General features: G+C 49.0%; 1 protein-coding gene across 1 annotated transcript; it reads left to right on the top strand.

Moving 5' to 3' along the window:
* LOC146053796 (uncharacterized) lies at positions 1-1,527 on the top strand. The gene is made up of 3 exons (XM_083168027.1): positions 1-70; positions 444-700; positions 854-1,527. The coding sequence occupies exons 1-3, from the start codon at positions 1-3 to the stop codon at positions 1,289-1,291; spliced, it is 765 nt and encodes a 254-aa protein (XP_083024153.1). The 3' UTR covers positions 1,292-1,527.
* The last annotated feature ends 16,188 nt before the right edge of the window (positions 1,528-17,715 follow it).

Here is a 17,715-nt window from a genome sequence, read left to right as displayed (position 1 = left end):
ATGGGAGGAGCTAATGATCTCGTCTGCTACAGGCTGACGCAACACCCCTCTGTTGGCTTCCACCTCCCAGGTAGTCTCTAGGCTTTTACGGCCTTAATAGTTGTAGGAGGCCTCACCCATTGGTGGCGGCCATGCTGACAGCAGCTGCTATGTGCTCTGGGGTTGGCCGCCAGGTGGTCCGGCTACAGCGGGTAGTGGTTGTGTTATAGGGAGAGGATGACAATTATGGTGTATGCGTCAGATAGACGGGTTGGACATGAGCTCATTATGAATATTTTAGCGCCAGATATCTTAATTAACCTATAAAGGAAACTAATTGATTTGGGGGTGGATGTATTTATTTAAAAGGGGTTTTTGTAATTTTGATACTGTGCGTGACACGCCACCTATTATTGTTTTTTTAACTAAAACGTGCCCTGTTCTGTCTTACGGTGAGAAGTGAGGAGAGAGTCCGCCTGACCCGACCCTGACCACGTTCCTCCACCTGCTTTGGCCCATCCGCATTCATCTGCCTGCCCCGACCCTGACCACGTTCCTCCACTGGCTTTGGGCCATCCGCGTTCCTCTGCCGACCCGGACCACGTTCCTCCACCTGCTTTGGCCCATCCGCGTTCCTCTGCCGACCCGGACCACGTTCCTCCACCTGCTTTGGCCCATCCGCGTTCCTCTGCCGGCCCCGACCCTGACCACGTTCCTCCACCTGCTTTGGCCCATTCGCGTTCCTCTGCCGACCCGGACCACGTTCCTCCACTGGTTTTAGGCCATCCGCGTTCCTCTGCCGACCCTGACCACGTTCCTCCACCTGCTTTGGCCCATCCGCGTTCCTCTGCCGACCCGGACCACGTTCCTCCACCTGCTTTGGCCCATCCGCGTTCCTCTGCCGGCCCCGACCCTGACCACGTTCCTCCACCTGCTTTGGCCCATCCGCGTTCCTCTGCCGGCCCCGACCTTGACCACGTTCCTCCACCTGCTTTGGCCCATCCGCGTTCCTCTGCCGGCCCCGACCCTGACAACGTTCCTCCACCTGCTTTGGCCCATCCGCGTTCCTCTGCCGGCCCCGACCCTGACCACGTTCCTCCACCTGCTTTGGCCCATCCGCGTTCCTCTGCCGGCCCCGACCTTGACCACGTTCCTCCACCTGCTTTGGCCCATCCGCGTTCCTCTGCGGGCCCCGACAACGTTCCTCCACCTGCTTTGGCCCATCCGCATTCCTCTGCCGGCCCCGACCCTGACCACGTTCCTCCACCTGCTTTGGCCCATCCGTGTTCCTCTGCCTGCCCTGTTTTCATAGTGTCTGTAATTGCACCGGGGACGTTGTGATGGGAGTAGTCCTAACTCCATAGCGTTCTGCTGCCAGGCCCTTTATGTAGTGTGTATAGTATGTCCTGGGTCTGCTCCTGCAGCCTAAACCTAACTTCCCCTCCCGCGGCCTAACCCTCCCCTCCCGCGGCCTTACCCTCTCCGTGGCCTAACCCTCTCAGCAGCCTAGCCTTAACCCTTCCCTCCCTCAGCCTAACCCTAATCCTCCCCCCCATCCTAAACCTAACCTCCCCTCCCACAGCCTAACCCACCCCCCAGTCTCTAACACTCATAGTCTGGATTAGTTGGTGTTTTGCCCTCTGGGGTCCTGGCTAAGTCCCACTAATATACAGATGGAGCCCCGCTCATCTTTGCGAGAGCTGATGATAGAATCGCCAGGCCACACCAACCGTCGGAAGGGCGTGCGCGCACACGAGAAGCTCGTGCACCCCGTTCCGACAGAGCTCTTCGCTGCCGCTTCCCCTAACCCTGCCCATCTCTCTGAAGCAGAGACATGCAGGGTTTCCGCTGTTCAGCTGCCGAGTGACCTCCATCGGGCATCCCAGTCTGATGGAGTCCCTCTCAGCCAGCGCTTGCCAGCGGGAACATTGTATAGCTGCTTCGTATGAGTGTTCCCCTGCCACTGTTTGCCCAAGTATGAGTTCTAGAAGACATTCATTTCTATTCTGTTGGGCACTAGAGTCCTATCCCCCCCCCCCCCCCGTCACTGCTCTGCAGGACTGTTGGGCACTAGAATCCTATCCCCCCCTGTCACTGCTCTGCAGGACTGTTGGGCACTAGAGTCCTATCCCCCCTGTCACTGCTCCGCAGGACTGTTGGGCACTAGAATCCTATCCCCCCTGTCACTGCTCCGCAGGTCTGTTGGGCACTAGAATCCTATCCCCCCTGTCAATGCTCCGCAGGACTGTTGGGCACTAGAGTCCTATCCCCCCCTGTCACTGCTCCGCAGGACTGTTGGGCACTAGAGTCCTATCCCCCCTGTCACTGCTCCGCAGGGCTGTTGGGCACTAGAATCCTATCCCCCCTGTCACTGCTCCGCAGGTCTGTTGGGCACTAGAATCCTATCCCCCCCTGTCACTGCTCTGCAGGACTGTTGGGCACTAGAATCCTATCCCCCCTGTCAATGCTCCGCTGGACTGTTGGGCACTAGAGTCCTATCCCCCCCTGTCACTGCTCCGCAGGACTGTTGGGCACTAGAGTCCTATCCCCCCTGTCACTGCTCCGCTGGACTGTTGGGCACTAGAATCCTATCCCCCCTGTCACTGCTCCGCAGGGCTGTTGGGCACTACAGTCATCCCCCCTGTCACTGCTCTGCAGGACTGTTGGGCACTAGAGTCCTATCCCCCCTGTCACTGCTCCGCAGGGCTGTTGGGCACTAGAATCCTATCCCCCCTGTCACTGCTCCGCAGGACTGTTGGGCACTAGAATCTTATCCCCCCCTGTCACTGCTCCGCAGGACTGTTGGGCACTAGAATCCTATCCCCCCTGTCACTGCTCCGCAGGACTGTTGGGCACTAGAGTCCTATCCCCCCTGTCACTGCTCCGCAGGGCTGTTGGGCACTAGAATCCTATCCCCCCTGTCACTGCTCCGCAGGACTGTTGGGCACTAGAATCCTATCCCCCCTGTCACTGCTCCGCAGGGCTGTTGGGCACTAGAATCCTATCCCCCCCTGTCACTGCTCCGCAGGGCTGTTGGGCACTAGAATCTTATCCCCCCTGTCACTGCTCCGCAGGGCTGTTGGGCACTACAGTCCTATCCCCCCTGTCACTGCTCCGCAGGGCTGTTGGGCACTACAGTCCTATCCCCCCTGTCACTGCTCCGCAGGGCTGTTGGGCACTAGAATCCTATCCCCCCTGTCACTGCTCCGCAGGGCTGTTGGGCACTAGAATCCTTTCCCCCCTGTCACTGCTCCGCAGGGCTGTTGGGCACTAGAATCCTATCCCCCCTGTCACTGCTCCGCAGGGCTGTTGGGCACTAGAGTCCTATCCCCCCCTGTCACTGCTCCGCAGGACTGTTGGGCACTAGAGTCCTATCCCCCCTGTTACTGCTCCGCAGGACTGTTGGGTCACTACGTCACTTCCAGCCTTGCTGGTTCCAGTGATGCCGGGCTCTGCTCTCTGTCGCTCCCTTATTACCGGTGGGCTCCAATAGGGGGCGATGCTTGTAGGACATAGCAGGGGGGCTCACAATGTATCAGATCTTTGTCTTCCAGGGCAGTGCTGTACCCGCTGTCTGGGCACCAACCCCTCCCATTATTTGTCTGTATGTAAATGTTTAATCAGGATGGGGCGTAATCTGCGGTTGATTCGATGCTGCTAATTCCATTGATCTTTTGTACAGTCCAGGATAAATGTAGTGCAATATTTTTCTATATGTATATGGAGTAAAGGGTTGGAGGAGACGGCGCTGGAAGTTCCTGGGATGTGCTGGAAATCTATCATGTAATCTGCCACAATGCTGTACTGTACATAGCTTCCATAATAAAAGTATTGCAGGATGTGTCTGCGCCTGTGTTCTGCACACGTATGTTACATATATGTTCTGCCTATGAGAAATGATATGCACATTAGTCCTTTATGGTCTTGTGCAAGGCAGCAATTAGGGCCTGGAGCGGCAGGAATGGACCACCAGGCACCTCTGTAATAGGTTACAACACCAAATGGTCGACATATAAAAAGGTTGACAAGAGATCTTTACATTTTACTTCTGTCAATATGTAGATTCCACTTTGAGGGGAAAGGGGAGGTGGGAGATGGACCAGTGCACAGGTTTGGGTGATGTGAGAGGACCTGGAGGCAGTGGAGGTGCACCCTAGAGAGTAAATTCTATGTTTGTAGGAAAAAGAAAAAAAAATACTGTTTCTCATAAAGTACCTTTTGGCGTACTTTCAAAACGCAATACCGTGAGAAACGTATACCCTTATATTTTCACCTGCAGCATATCTGTATTAAGATTGTTCTTATCCTCTTGATAAAAGATACTTGGGGTGACATTTAATGAGATGCGAAAATGTGACTTTTGTGATATTTTTGCCGAAATCGCACTTTTTTCTGAATTCGCATATTTTATGAGATGCGGAAAACGGCAAAATCTGCGGTGTTTCTAAAAGTGCGATTTTTACCCGCGCCGGAACTCGCATCCAGACGTTTTCCCATTGAAAAGTGTACAATTCGCATATTTAATGAGATGTGAATTTGGGAAATGTGTCTTAAAATCGCCAAAAAATCAGACCAGGTTCTGATATGCGAATTGGCCAGAACCCTGCACAGATCATTGAGATCTGTGAAGGGTCCTGTGTTAAAAAATGTGTTTAAAGTGTTTTTTTTTAAAGAAAAAGGAGTGGGGTCCCCCCTCCTGAGCATAACCAGCCCCAGGCTCATTGAGCCGGACCTGGTCCTAAAAATACGGGGACAAAAAGCGTAGGGGTCCCCCGTATTTCTGAAACCAGCCCCGGACTCTTGGACCGGTCCTGGTTCCAAAAATACGGGGGGGGGCAAAAAAATCTGGGGGTCCCCCGTATTTTGAAACCAGCACCGGGCTCCAACAGCTTGCAGTGTCATGCCACAGCCGGGGGACACTTTTTACATAAGGTCCCCCGGCCAAAACATGAGCACCGTGGCTGGTCAGCCTTGGACAGGGTACCTGGAGGAGTGCGGACCCCCCCAATAAAGGGGTCCCCCCCCCAGCTTCACCCGTCCAGGGCTGAAGCCCGGGGCTGTCACCAGCGTCTGTGGCCAGTGGACGCCGGCCTGATCGGGGTTAAATCTCACATACGTAACATTGCTTAATGCAGGAGAACTACAAGTGCCAGCAGACTTGGAGAACCACAAGTCCCTGCATGCGGGACTTGTAGTCCACCTGTAAAAAGAATGTCAAAAGAAAAGACACACACAGAAAAGTATAACTTTATTTTACACACACACACACACACACACCCCTCACTTTTACACCAATATACTTACCAATCCAGGATCCAGCCAACCGGCTCACCCTGCACGGACAGCGGGCTGAACATCTTTCTCCGGCACAGCTAACAGCCTCTGTAGCGCTGTCCCAGCCCTGTAGAGGCTGAGAGCTTGATTGGCCGATGCGTCTCCATGGAGACGCATAAGCCGAAGACTCTCTCAGCCTCTGTAGCGCTACAGAGGCTGTTAGACAGCGGGCTGAACCGTCTTTCTCCGGCGCAGCTAACAGCCTCTGTAGCGCTACAGAGGCTGTTAGACAGCGGGCTGAACCGTCTTTCTCCGGCGCAGCTGTGTGGAGCAGACAGACCAGCGCTGGATCCTGGATTGATAAGTATATTGGTATAAAAGTGAGGTGTGTGTGGTTGTGTGTAAAATAAAGTTATACTTTTCTGTGTGTGTGTCTCTTCTTTTGACATTTTTTTTACAGGTGGACTACAGGACCCAGCGAGCCCATTAATGCCCCGCATGCTGGGACTTGTGGTTCTCCAAGTCCCAGCATGTGGGGGAGGTCTGCTGGCACTTTTAGTTCTCCTGCATCAAGTAATGTTACGTTTGTGAGATTTAACCCCATCAGGCCGGCGTCCACTGGGCACGGATGCCGGTGACACCCCCGGTCTTCAGCCCTGGACGGGTGAAGCCTGGGTGGAACCCCTTTATTGAGGGGGCCCCCACTCCTCCAGGTACGCCGTCCAAGGCTGACCAGCCACGGTGCTCATGTTTCGGCTGGCGGTCCTTATGTAAAAAAAAATTTTTTTTTTACAAACACAAAATCGAACATAACCTCAAATTCGCACATTATCGCACTTAATCAAACTTATAAATCAAACTAAAAAAGTGCGACAATGGGCGATTTTTGAAAGTGCGAAAAAAACGCATCCTATTAAATGTCACCCAAGGTCTCTGCTTATATAAACAATCCCTGCAAGGAACCTGTAACAGAGTAAGCACATCGTATGATTAAGCCGCAGTGAACAGTTTGTCTGATACACAGCTCCACATTTATAGTGTTGAATTGAGCTCTCCTTGATTTTTTTCCTCATACGCAGAGAGAGCACACCAGGGGCAAGGTAACTGCAGCTAATGGAATTGGCCTTAACCTGCAGTGCTCTCAGGACACAGCTATACAAGCGTGAATGGTCTCTGTTCATATCTATGTGTGTTAACGTCTAAAAATGTTTGTCTAGTAATCATTTATAATAAAATATTACAAGTTATATTTTAAAATCTCTGCCATATACTCAGGGGATGCTCTATCCCATACTTTGTGTCACTAGCACCTTAACTACCAGCTCAGATCCGAATCTAGGAGCTATCCCCAGAGAGAAGCTCTAACCTAAGGGCCGCCATAATGGTGAGGTTCATGCCGAGTTTGTATTAAGGTATCCCACGCCATACTCACACTATACCTGAAATTACCTTCGTTATGATCAACTGATTACTACATGTAATCTCAGCAAAAGAGTGCCCCAATAAAGAGTCTTTTTCTCCTTCCTACAAATATGTAGATTCCATCACAGACCCAGATTACTGTGCTGCGTAGTACTGTAGCGGCAGATGGATAGTGGCAACTGTAAGGTTACTGTATACTGTACACACAGACCCAGATTACTGTGCTGCGTAGTACTGTAGCGGCAGATGGATAGTGGCAACTGTAAGGTTACTGTATACTGTACACACAGACCCAGATTACTGTGCTGCGTAGTACTGTAGCGGCAGATGGATAGTGGCAACTGTAAGGTTACTGTATACTGTACACAGACCCAGATTACTGCACTGCGTAGTACTGTAGCGCGAAAAGCGGCAGATGGATAATGACAACTGTATGGTTACTGTATACTGTACACACAGACCCAGATTACTGCGATGCGTAGTACTGTAGCGGCAGATGGATAATGACAACTGTAAAGTTACTGTATACTGTACACACAGACCCAGATTACTGTGCTGCGTAGTACTGTAACGCGAAAAGTGGCAGCTGCATAATGACAACTGTAAGGTTACTGTACACACAGACCCAGATTACTGCACTGCGTAGTACTGTAGTGTGAGTAGCAGCAGATAGATAGTGACAACTGTAAGGGTACGGTATACAGACCCAGATTACTGTGCTGCGTAGTACTGTAGTGTGAGTAGCGGCAGATAGATAGTGACAACTGTAAGGTTACTGTATACTGTACACACAGACCCAGATTACTGCACTGCGTAGTACTGTAGTGTGAGTAGCGGCAGATGGATAGTGGCAACTGTAAGGTTACTGTATACTGTACACACAGACCCAGATTACTACGCTGCATAGTACTGTAACGCGAAAAGCGGCAGATGGATAATGACAACTGTAAGGTTACTGTACACACAGACCTAGATTACTGCGCTGTGTAGTACTGTAGCGCGAGTAGCAGCAGATGGATAGTGGCAGCTGTAAGGTTACTGTACACACAGACCCAGATTACTGCGCTGCGTAGTACTGTAGCGCGAGTACCGGCAGATGGATAATGACAACTGTAAGGTTACTGTATACTGTAGACACAGACCCAGATTACTGCACTGCGTAGTACTGTAGCGCGAGTACCGGCAGATGGATAGTGACAACTGTAAGGTTACTGTATACTGTACACACAGACCCAGATTACTGCACTGCGTAGTACTGTAGCGCGAGTAGCAGCAGATGGATAGTGACAACTGTAAGGTTACTGTATACTGTACACACAGACCCAGATTACTGCACTGCATAGTACTGTAGCGTGAGTACCGGCAGATGGATAGTGACAACTGTAAGGTTACTGTATACTGTACACACATACCCAGATTACTGCACTGCGTAGTACTGTAGCGTGAGTACCGGCAGATGGAAAATGACAACTGTATGGTTACTGTATACTGTACACACAGACCCAGATTACTGCACTGCGTAGTACTGTAGCGCGAGTAGCGGCAAATGGATAGTGACAACTGTAAGGTTACTGTATACTGTACACACAGACCCAGATTACTCCACTGCGTAGTACTGTAGCGCGAGTAGCGGCAGATGGATAGTGGCAACTGTAAGGTTACTGTACACACAGACCCAGATTACTGCGCTGCGTAGTACTGTAGCGCGAGTACCGGCAGATGGAAAATGACAACTGTATGGTTACTGTAGACACAGACCCAGATTACTGCACTGCGTAGTACTGTAGCGTGAGTATCGGCAGATGGAAAATGACAACTGTATGGTTACTGTATACTGTACACACAGACCCAGATTACTGCACTGCGTAGTACTGTAGCGCGAGTAGCGGCAAATGGATAGTGACAACTGTAAGGTTACTGTACACACAGACCCAGATTACTCCACTGCGTAGTACTGTAGCGCGAGTAGCGGCAGATGGATAGTGACAACTGTAAGGTTACTGTATACTGTAGACACAGACCCAGATTACTGCACTGCGTAGTACTGTAGCGCGAGTACCGGCAGATGGATAGTGACAACTGTAAGGTTACTGTATACTGTACACACAGACCCAGATTACTGCACTGCGTAGTACTGTAGCGCGAGTAGCAGCAGATGGATAGTGACAACTGTAAGGTTACTGTATACTGTACACACAGACCCAGATTACTGCACTGCATAGTACTGTAGCGTGAGTACCGGCAGATGGATAGTGACAACTGTAAGGTTACTGTATACTGTACACACATACCCAGATTACTGCACTGCGTAGTACTGTAGCGTGAGTACCGGCAGATGGAAAATGACAACTGTATGGTTACTGTATACTGTACACACAGACCCAGATTACTGCACTGCGTAGTACTGTAGCGCGAGTAGCGGCAAATGGATAGTGACAACTGTAAGGTTACTGTATACTGTACACACAGACCCAGATTACTCCACTGCGTAGTACTGTAGCGCGAGTAGCGGCAGATGGATAGTGGCAACTGTAAGGTTACTGTACACACAGACCCAGATTACTGCGCTGCGTAGTACTGTAGCGCGAGTACCGGCAGATGGAAAATGACAACTGTATGGTTACTGTAGACACAGACCCAGATTACTGCACTGCGTAGTACTGTAGCGTGAGTATCGGCAGATGGAAAATGACAACTGTATGGTTACTGTATACTGTACACACAGACCCAGATTACTGCACTGCGTAGTACTGTAGCGCGAGTAGCGGCAAATGGATAGTGACAACTGTAAGGTTACTGTATACTGTACACACAGACCCAGATTACTCCACTGCGTAGTACTGTAGCGCGAGTAGCGGCAGATGGATAGTGACAACTGTAAGGTTACTGTACACACAGACCCAGATTACTGCGCTGCGTAGTACTGTAGCGCGAGTACCAGCAGATGGAAAATGACAACTGTATGGTTACTGTATACTGTAGACACAGACCCAGATTACTGCACTGCGTAGTACTGTAGCGTGAGTAGCGGCAAATGGATAGTGACAACTGTAAGGTTACTGTATACTGTACACACTAACCCAGATTACTGCACTGCGTAGTACTGTAGCGCGAGTACCGGCAGATGGATAGTGACAACTGTAAGGTTACTGTATACTGTACACACAGACCCAGATTACTGCACTGCGTAGTACTGTAGTGCGAGTACTGGCAGATGGATAGTGATAACTGTAAGTGTACGGTATACAGACCCAGATTACTGCGCTGCGTAGTACTGTAGCGCGAGTACCGGCAGATGGATAATGACAACTGTAAGGGTACTGTATACAGACCCAGATTACTGTGCTGCATAGTACTGTAGCGCGAGTAGCGGCAGATGGATAGTGACAACTGTAAGGTTACTGTATACTGTACACACAGACCCAGATTACTGTGCTGCGTAGTACTGTAACGCGAAAAGCGGCAGGTGGATAATGACAACTGTAAGGTTACTGTACACACAGACCCAGATTACTGCACTGTGTAGTACTGTAGCGCGAGTAGCAGCAGATGGATAGTGACAACTGTAAGGTTACTGTATACTGTACACACAGACCCAGATTACTGCACTGCGTAGTACTGTAGCGCGAGTACCGGCAGATGGAAAATGACAACTGTATGGTTACTGTATACTGTACACACAGACCCAGATTACTGCACTGCGTAGTACTGTAGCGCGAGTAGCGGCAAATGGACAGTGACAACTGTAAGGTTACTGTATACTGTACACACAGACCCAGATTACTGCACTGCGTAGTACTGTAGCGCGAGTAGCGGCAGATGGATAGTGACGACTGTAAGGTTACTGTATACTGTACACACAGACCCAGATTACTGCACTGCGTAGTACTGTAGTGCGAGTACTGGCAGATGGATAGTGATAACTGTAAGTGTACGGTATACAGACCCAGATTACTGCGCTGCGTAGTACTGTAGCGCGAGTACCGGCAGATGGATAATGACAACTGTAAGGGTACTGTATACAGACCCAGATTACTGCGCTGCATAGTACTGTAGCGCGAGTACCGGCAGATGGATAGTGACAACTGTAAGGTTACTGTATACTGTACACACAGACCCAGATTACTGTGCTGCGTAGTACTGTAATGCGAAAAGCGGCAGATGGATAATGACAACTGTAAGGTTACTGTACACACAGACCCAGATTACTGCACTGTGTAGTACTGTTGCGCGAGTAGCAGCAGATGGATAGTGACAACTGTAAGGTTACTGTATACTGTACACACAGACCCAGATTACTGCACTGCGTAGTACTGTAGCGCGAGTACCGGCAGATGGAAAATGACAACTGTATGGTTACTGTATACTGTACACACAGACCCAGATTACTGCTCTGCGTAGTACTGTAGCGCGAGTAGCAGCAGATGGATAGTGACAACTGTAAGGTTACTGTATACTGTACACACAGACCCAGATTACTGCACTGCGTAGTACTGTAGCGCGAGTACCGGCAGATGGAAAATGACAACTGTATGGTTACTGTATACTGTACACACAGACCCAGATTACTGCACTGCGTAGTACTGTAGCGCGAGTAGCGGCAAATGGACAGTGACAACTGTAAGGTTACTGTATACTGTACACACAGACCCAGATTACTGCACTGCGTAGTACTGTAGCGCGAGTACCGGCAGATGGATAGTGACGACTGTAAGGTTACTGTATACTGTACACACAGAACCAGATTACTGCACTGCGTAGTACTATAGTACGAGTACTGGCAGATGGATAGTGATAACTGTAAGTGTACGGTATACAGACCCAGATTACTGCGCTGCGTAGTACTGTAGCGCGAGTACCGGCAGATGGATAATGACAACTGTAAGGGTACTGTGTACAGACCCAGATTACTGCGCTGCATAGTACTGTAGCGCGAGTACCGGCAGATGGATAGTGACAACTGTAAGGTTACTGTATACTGTACACACAGACCCAGATTACTGTGCTGCGTAGTACTGTAATATGAAAAGCGGCAGATGGATAATGACAACTGTAAGGTTACTGTATACTGTACACACAGACCCAGATTACTGCACTGCGTAGTACTGTAGCGCGAGTACCGGCAGATGGAAAATGACAACTGTATGGTTACTGTATACTGTACACACAGACCCAGATTACTGCTCTGCGTAGTACTGTAGCGCGAGTAGCAGCAGATGGATAGTGACAACTGTAAGGTTACTGTATACTGTACACACAGACCCAGATTACTGCACTGCGTAGTACTGTAGCGCGAGTACCGGCAGATGGATAATGACAACTGTAAGGTTACTGTATACTGTACACACAGACCCAGATTACTGCACTGCTTAGTACTGTAGTGCGAGTACTGGCAGATAGATAGTGACAACTGTAAGGGTACGGTATACAGACCCAGATTACTGCGCTGCGTAGTACTGTAGCGCGAGTACCGGCAGATGGATAATGACAACTGTAAGGTTACTGTATACTGTACACACAGACCCAGATTACTGCGATGCGTAGTACTGTAGCGCGAGTACCGGCTGATGGATATTGACAACTGTAAGGTTACTGTATACTGTACACACAGACCCAGATTACTGCGCTGCGTAGTACTGTAGCACGAATAGCGGCAGATGGATAGTGACAACTGTAAAGTTACTGTATACAGACCCAGATTACTGCGCTGCGTAGTACAGTAGCGTGAGTACCGGCTGATGGATAATGACAACTGTAAGGTTACTGTATACTGTACACACAGACCCAGATTACTGCACTGCGTAGTACTGTGGAGCGAGTACCGGCAGATGGATAGTGACAACTGTAAGGTTAATGTATACTGTACACACAGACCCAGATTACTCCACTGCGTAGTACTCTAGCGTGAGTAGCGGCAGATGGATAGTGACAACTGTAAGGTTAATGTATACTGTACACACAGACCCAGATTACTGCGCTGCATAGTACTGTAGCGTGAGTACCGGCTGATGGATAATGACAACTGTAAGGTTACTGTATACTGTACGCACAGACCCAGATTACTGCACTGCGTAGTACTGTAGCGTGAATAGCGGCAGCTGGATAATGACAACTGTAAAGTTACTGTATACTGTACACACAGACCCAGATTACTGCACTGCGTAGTACTGTAGCGTGAATAGCGGCAGCTGGATAATGACAACTGTAAAGTTACTGTATACTGTACACACAGACCCAGATTACTGTGCTGCGTAGTACTGTAGTGTGAGTAGCGGCAGATAGATAGTGACAACTGTAAGGTTACTGTATGCTGTACACAGACCCAGATTACTGTGCAGCGTATTACTGTAGCGCGAGTACTAGCAGATGGATAGAGACAACTGTAAGGTTACTGTACTGTATATACAGACCCAGATTACTGTGCTGCGTATTACTGTAGCGCGAGTAGCGGCAGATAGATAATGACAACTGTAAGGTTACTGTACACACAGACCCAAATTACTGTGCTGCGTAGTACTGTAGCATGAGTACCGGCAAATGGATAGTGACAACTGTAAGGTTACTGTATACTGTACACACAGAACCAGATTACTGTGCTGCGTAGTGCTGTAGCGCGAGTTGCGGCAGATGGATAGTGGCAACTGCAAGGTTACTGTATACTGTACACACAGACCCAGATTACTGCGCTGCATAGTACTGTAGCGCGAGTAGCAGCAGATGGATAGTGGCAACTGTAAGGTTACTGTACACACAGACCCAGATTACTGCACTGCATAGTACTGTAGCGCGAGTACTGGCAGATGGATAGTGGCAACTGTAAGGTTACTGTATACTGTACACACATACCCAGATTACTGCACTGCATAGTACTGTAGCGCGAGTACCGGCAGATGGATAGTGACAACTGTAAGGTTACTGTATACTGTACACACAGACCCAGATTACTGCACTGCATAGTACTGTAGCGCGAGTACCGGCAGATGGATAATGACAACTGTAAGGTTACTGTATACTGTACACACAGACCCAGATTACTGCACTGCGTAGCACTGTAGTGCGAGTACTGGCAGATGGATAGTGACAACTGTTAGGGTACGGTATACATACCCAGATTACTGCGCTGCGTAGTACTGTAGCGTGAGTACCGGCAGATGGATAATGACAACTGTAAGTTTACTGTACACACAGACCCAGATTACTACACAGTGTAGTACTGTAGCGCGAGTACCGGCAGATGGATAATGACAACTGTAAGGTTACTGTATACAGACCCAGATTACTGCGCTGCGTAGTACAGTAGCGCGAGTACCGGCTGATGGATAATGACAACTGTAAGGTTACTGTATACTGTACACACAGACCCAGATTACTGCACTGCGTAGTACTGTAGCGCGAGTACCGGCTGATGGATAATGACAACTGTAAGGTTACTGTACACACAGACCCAGATTACTGCACTGCGTAGTACTGTAGTGCGAGTACCGGCAGATGGATAATGACAACTGTAAGGTTACTGTATACTGTACACACAGACCCAGATTACTGCACTTCGTAGCACTGTAGTGCGAGTACTGGCAGATGGATAGTGACAACTGTAAGGGTACGGTATACATACCCAGATTACTGCGCTGCGTAGTACAGTAGCGCGAGCACCGGCTGATGGATAATGACAACTGTAAGGTTACTGTATACTGTACACACAGACCCAGATTACTGCACTGCGTAGTACTGTAGCGCGAGTACCAGCAGATGGATAGTGACAACTGTAAGGTTACTGTATACTGTACACACAGACCCAGATTACTGCGCTGTGAAGTACTGTAGCGTGAGTACCGGCTGATGGATAATGACAACTGTAAGGTTACTGTATACTGTACGCACAGACCCAGATTACTGCACTGCGTAGTACTGTAGCGTGAATAGCGGCAGCTGGATAATGACAACTGTAAGGTTACTGTATACTGTACACACAGACCCAGATTACTGCACTGCGTATTACTCTAGCGCGAGTAGTGGCAGATGGATAATGACAACCATCATTTGGACACTCCGGATTATCCCCACCACCAAGTGGGTGGGACCAGTGCACATCCTCTGGACATTTGGGACTTCCTGGGTCTTACCCCCATGTGGTTCGGTCTGGTGAGATGATGATTTTATCATTTAAATTTAATATTGTCATTTGTTTTTAGCCTGCATTTTCTGGCTTTATATTTTAGAAATTGTATTAAAACTGTAATAGATCTAACCAATCTTCCATTTTTCATTTTTTCTGCTAAATATTGCACATTAACAGCATTTTAATTAGCGCTGCCCACCCCCCTCTTTTTGGATAATGACAACTGTAAGGGTACTGTATACAGACCCAGATTACTGTGCTGCATAGTACTGTAGTGCGAGTACCGGCAGATGGATAGTGACAACTGTAAGGTTACTGTATACTGTACACACAGACCCAGATTACTGTGCAGCGTATTACTGTAGCGCGAGTACTAGCAGATGGATAGAGACAACTGTAAGGTTACTGTACTGTATATACAGACCCAGATTACTGTGCTGCGTATTACTGTAGCGCGAGTACTAGCAGATGGATAGAGACAACTGTAAGGTTACTGTACTGTATATACAGACCCAGATTACTGCACTGCGTAGTACTGTAGCGCGAGTAGCGGCAGATAGATAATGACAACTGTAAGGTTACTGTACACACAGACCCAGATTACTGCACTGCGTAGTGCTGTAGCACGAGTACCGGCAGATGGATAGTGACAACTGTAAGGTTACTGTATACTGTACACACAGAACCAGATTACTGTGCTGCGTAGTGCTGTAGCGCGAGTTGCGGCAGATGGATAGTGGCAACTGCAAGGTTACTGTATACTGTACACACAGACCCAGATTACTGCGCTGCGTAGTACTGTAGCGCGAGTAGCAGCAGATGGATAGTGGCAGCTGTAAGGTTACTGTACACACAGACCCAGATTACTGCACTGCATAGTACTGTAGCGCGAGTACCGGCAGATGGATAGTGACAACTGTAAGGTTACTGTATACTGTACACACAGAACCAGATTACTGTGCTGCGTAGTGCTGTAGCGCGAGTTGCGGCAGATGGATAGTGGCAACTGCAAGGTTACTGTATACTGTACACACAGACCCAGATTACTGCACTGCATAGTACTGTAGCGCGAGTACTGGCAGATGGATAGTGGCAACTGTAAGGTTACTGTATACTGTACACACAGACCCAGATTACTGCACTGCGTAGTACTGTAGCGCGAGTAGGGGCAGATGGATAGTGGCAACTGTAAGGGTACTGTATACTGTACACACAGACCCAGATTACTGCACTGCGTAGTACTGTAGCGCGAGTACTGGCAGATGGATAGTGGCAACTGTATACTATACACACAGACCCAGATTACTGTGCTGCATAGTACTGTAGCGCAAGTAGCGGCAGATGGATAGTGACAAGTAACGTTACTGTACACACAGACCCAGATTACTGCGCTGCGTAGTACTGTAGCGGCAGATGGATAGTGGCAACTGTAAGGTTACTGTATACTGTACACGCAGACCAATGGTCAGACGGAGAGAGGCACCATAGACCCCCATGTTACTTTTATTTTGGACATGCCTCAGCCGGGGTCCCATGTCCAAAGCATTACCCACCCTTACTATTCACCCCAGGCCGGGGTTCTTGGGGAGGTGGGGACCCCCAAATAAAGGGATATATAGAGGAGGAGGAGCTAGTGCTGGAGGAGGAGACCAGTCACCACCCCTCTGAGGAGAACCTTGCCGATTCTCCAGAGGCAGACTAAGTGATGGTTCTACAAAGCCATCTTCTCAGTACTGATCATTCTTACCCCTTGGCATACTGATTTGCACTTATCATCTATGGAAAATCTGTAAGATACTGTACCAACTCCATGGCTTCTTGCCAAACGTTCCGTGGGATCTGTACCGTATGGGCTGTGCCGATGCAGTTGGCAGACTGGTGTTTTCCCACAATAGTAGCTCATTGTGAGCTATGTGAGAATGTGTACATTTTGCGGTTAAACCACATTTGATTTATTTTTTTTCCTTTTTATGTTGTAGCTGCCATTTTATATATATATATATGTGTTTGTGTATATGTTCCGTGGAAACATTTCTTTGGCGGGATAGTTTTTTCTGCTAGCGTTAACCACTTTATGGTAACCCTTTGCGGGCAGAGGAGAACATATAGGAAAGGCATCTCTGGCACCGTTCAGTGGGTTCTAGTGACCTAAGAATGATCTTGTAGAATTTTCTATCCTATATAAGTCGCACAAAGACCAAAGATAATCTGATTGTGCGCACACCCCACAGAATGCCGCTTTATTGGCCTGGCCAGCCTGTCATTTGTGGTGCTTCCAGAGAGTGATATAGATACTTTAGATGCACTGTATAACAGGCCTGTCGTCTGTAACTGCACACATGGGCCTCTGCTGGCTGTCCCCCCAACTGCTGCACCTTGTACGGTGACAATTTGCACACTGCCTCATGCGTAGGCACCAGTAGTACATTGGATGAGTCTAGTATTCGTGTATAATCTGTAAGTCTTCTCCATATGAGATCAACCCCCCCCCCCCCCCTAGTTACCAGATAAAGGTCTCTCCTATGTAAGATGACAGCATTTGGCTTTGGGAGACCTGAAATGAGGACTCGGGGTTGTATGCTGAATGCATATAGATGAACCAGATGGGAGGAGCTAATGATCTCGTCTGCTACAGGCTGACGCAACACCCCTCTGTTGGCTTCCACCTCCCAGGTAGTCTCTAGGCTTTTACGGCATTAATAGTTGTAGGAGGCCTCACCCATTGGTGGCGGCCATGCTGACAGCAGCTGCTATGTGCTCTGGGGTTGGCCGCCAGGTGGTCCGGCTACAGCGGGTAGTGGTTGTGTTATAGGGAGAGGATGACAATTATGGTGTATGCGTCAGATAGACGGGTTGGACATGAGCTCATTATGAATATTTTAGCGCCAGATATCTTAATTAACCTATAAAGGAAACTAATT

The sequence above is a fragment of the Crinia signifera genome, unplaced genomic scaffold (assembly GCF_055691185.1).
Source record: "Crinia signifera unplaced genomic scaffold, ASM5569118v1 HAP2_SCAFFOLD_207, whole genome shotgun sequence".
Lineage (NCBI taxonomy): Eukaryota > Metazoa > Chordata > Amphibia > Anura > Myobatrachidae > Crinia > Crinia signifera.
Note: the sequence above shows the minus strand (reverse complement) of the source record. Positions and strands in the feature narration are given on the sequence as shown.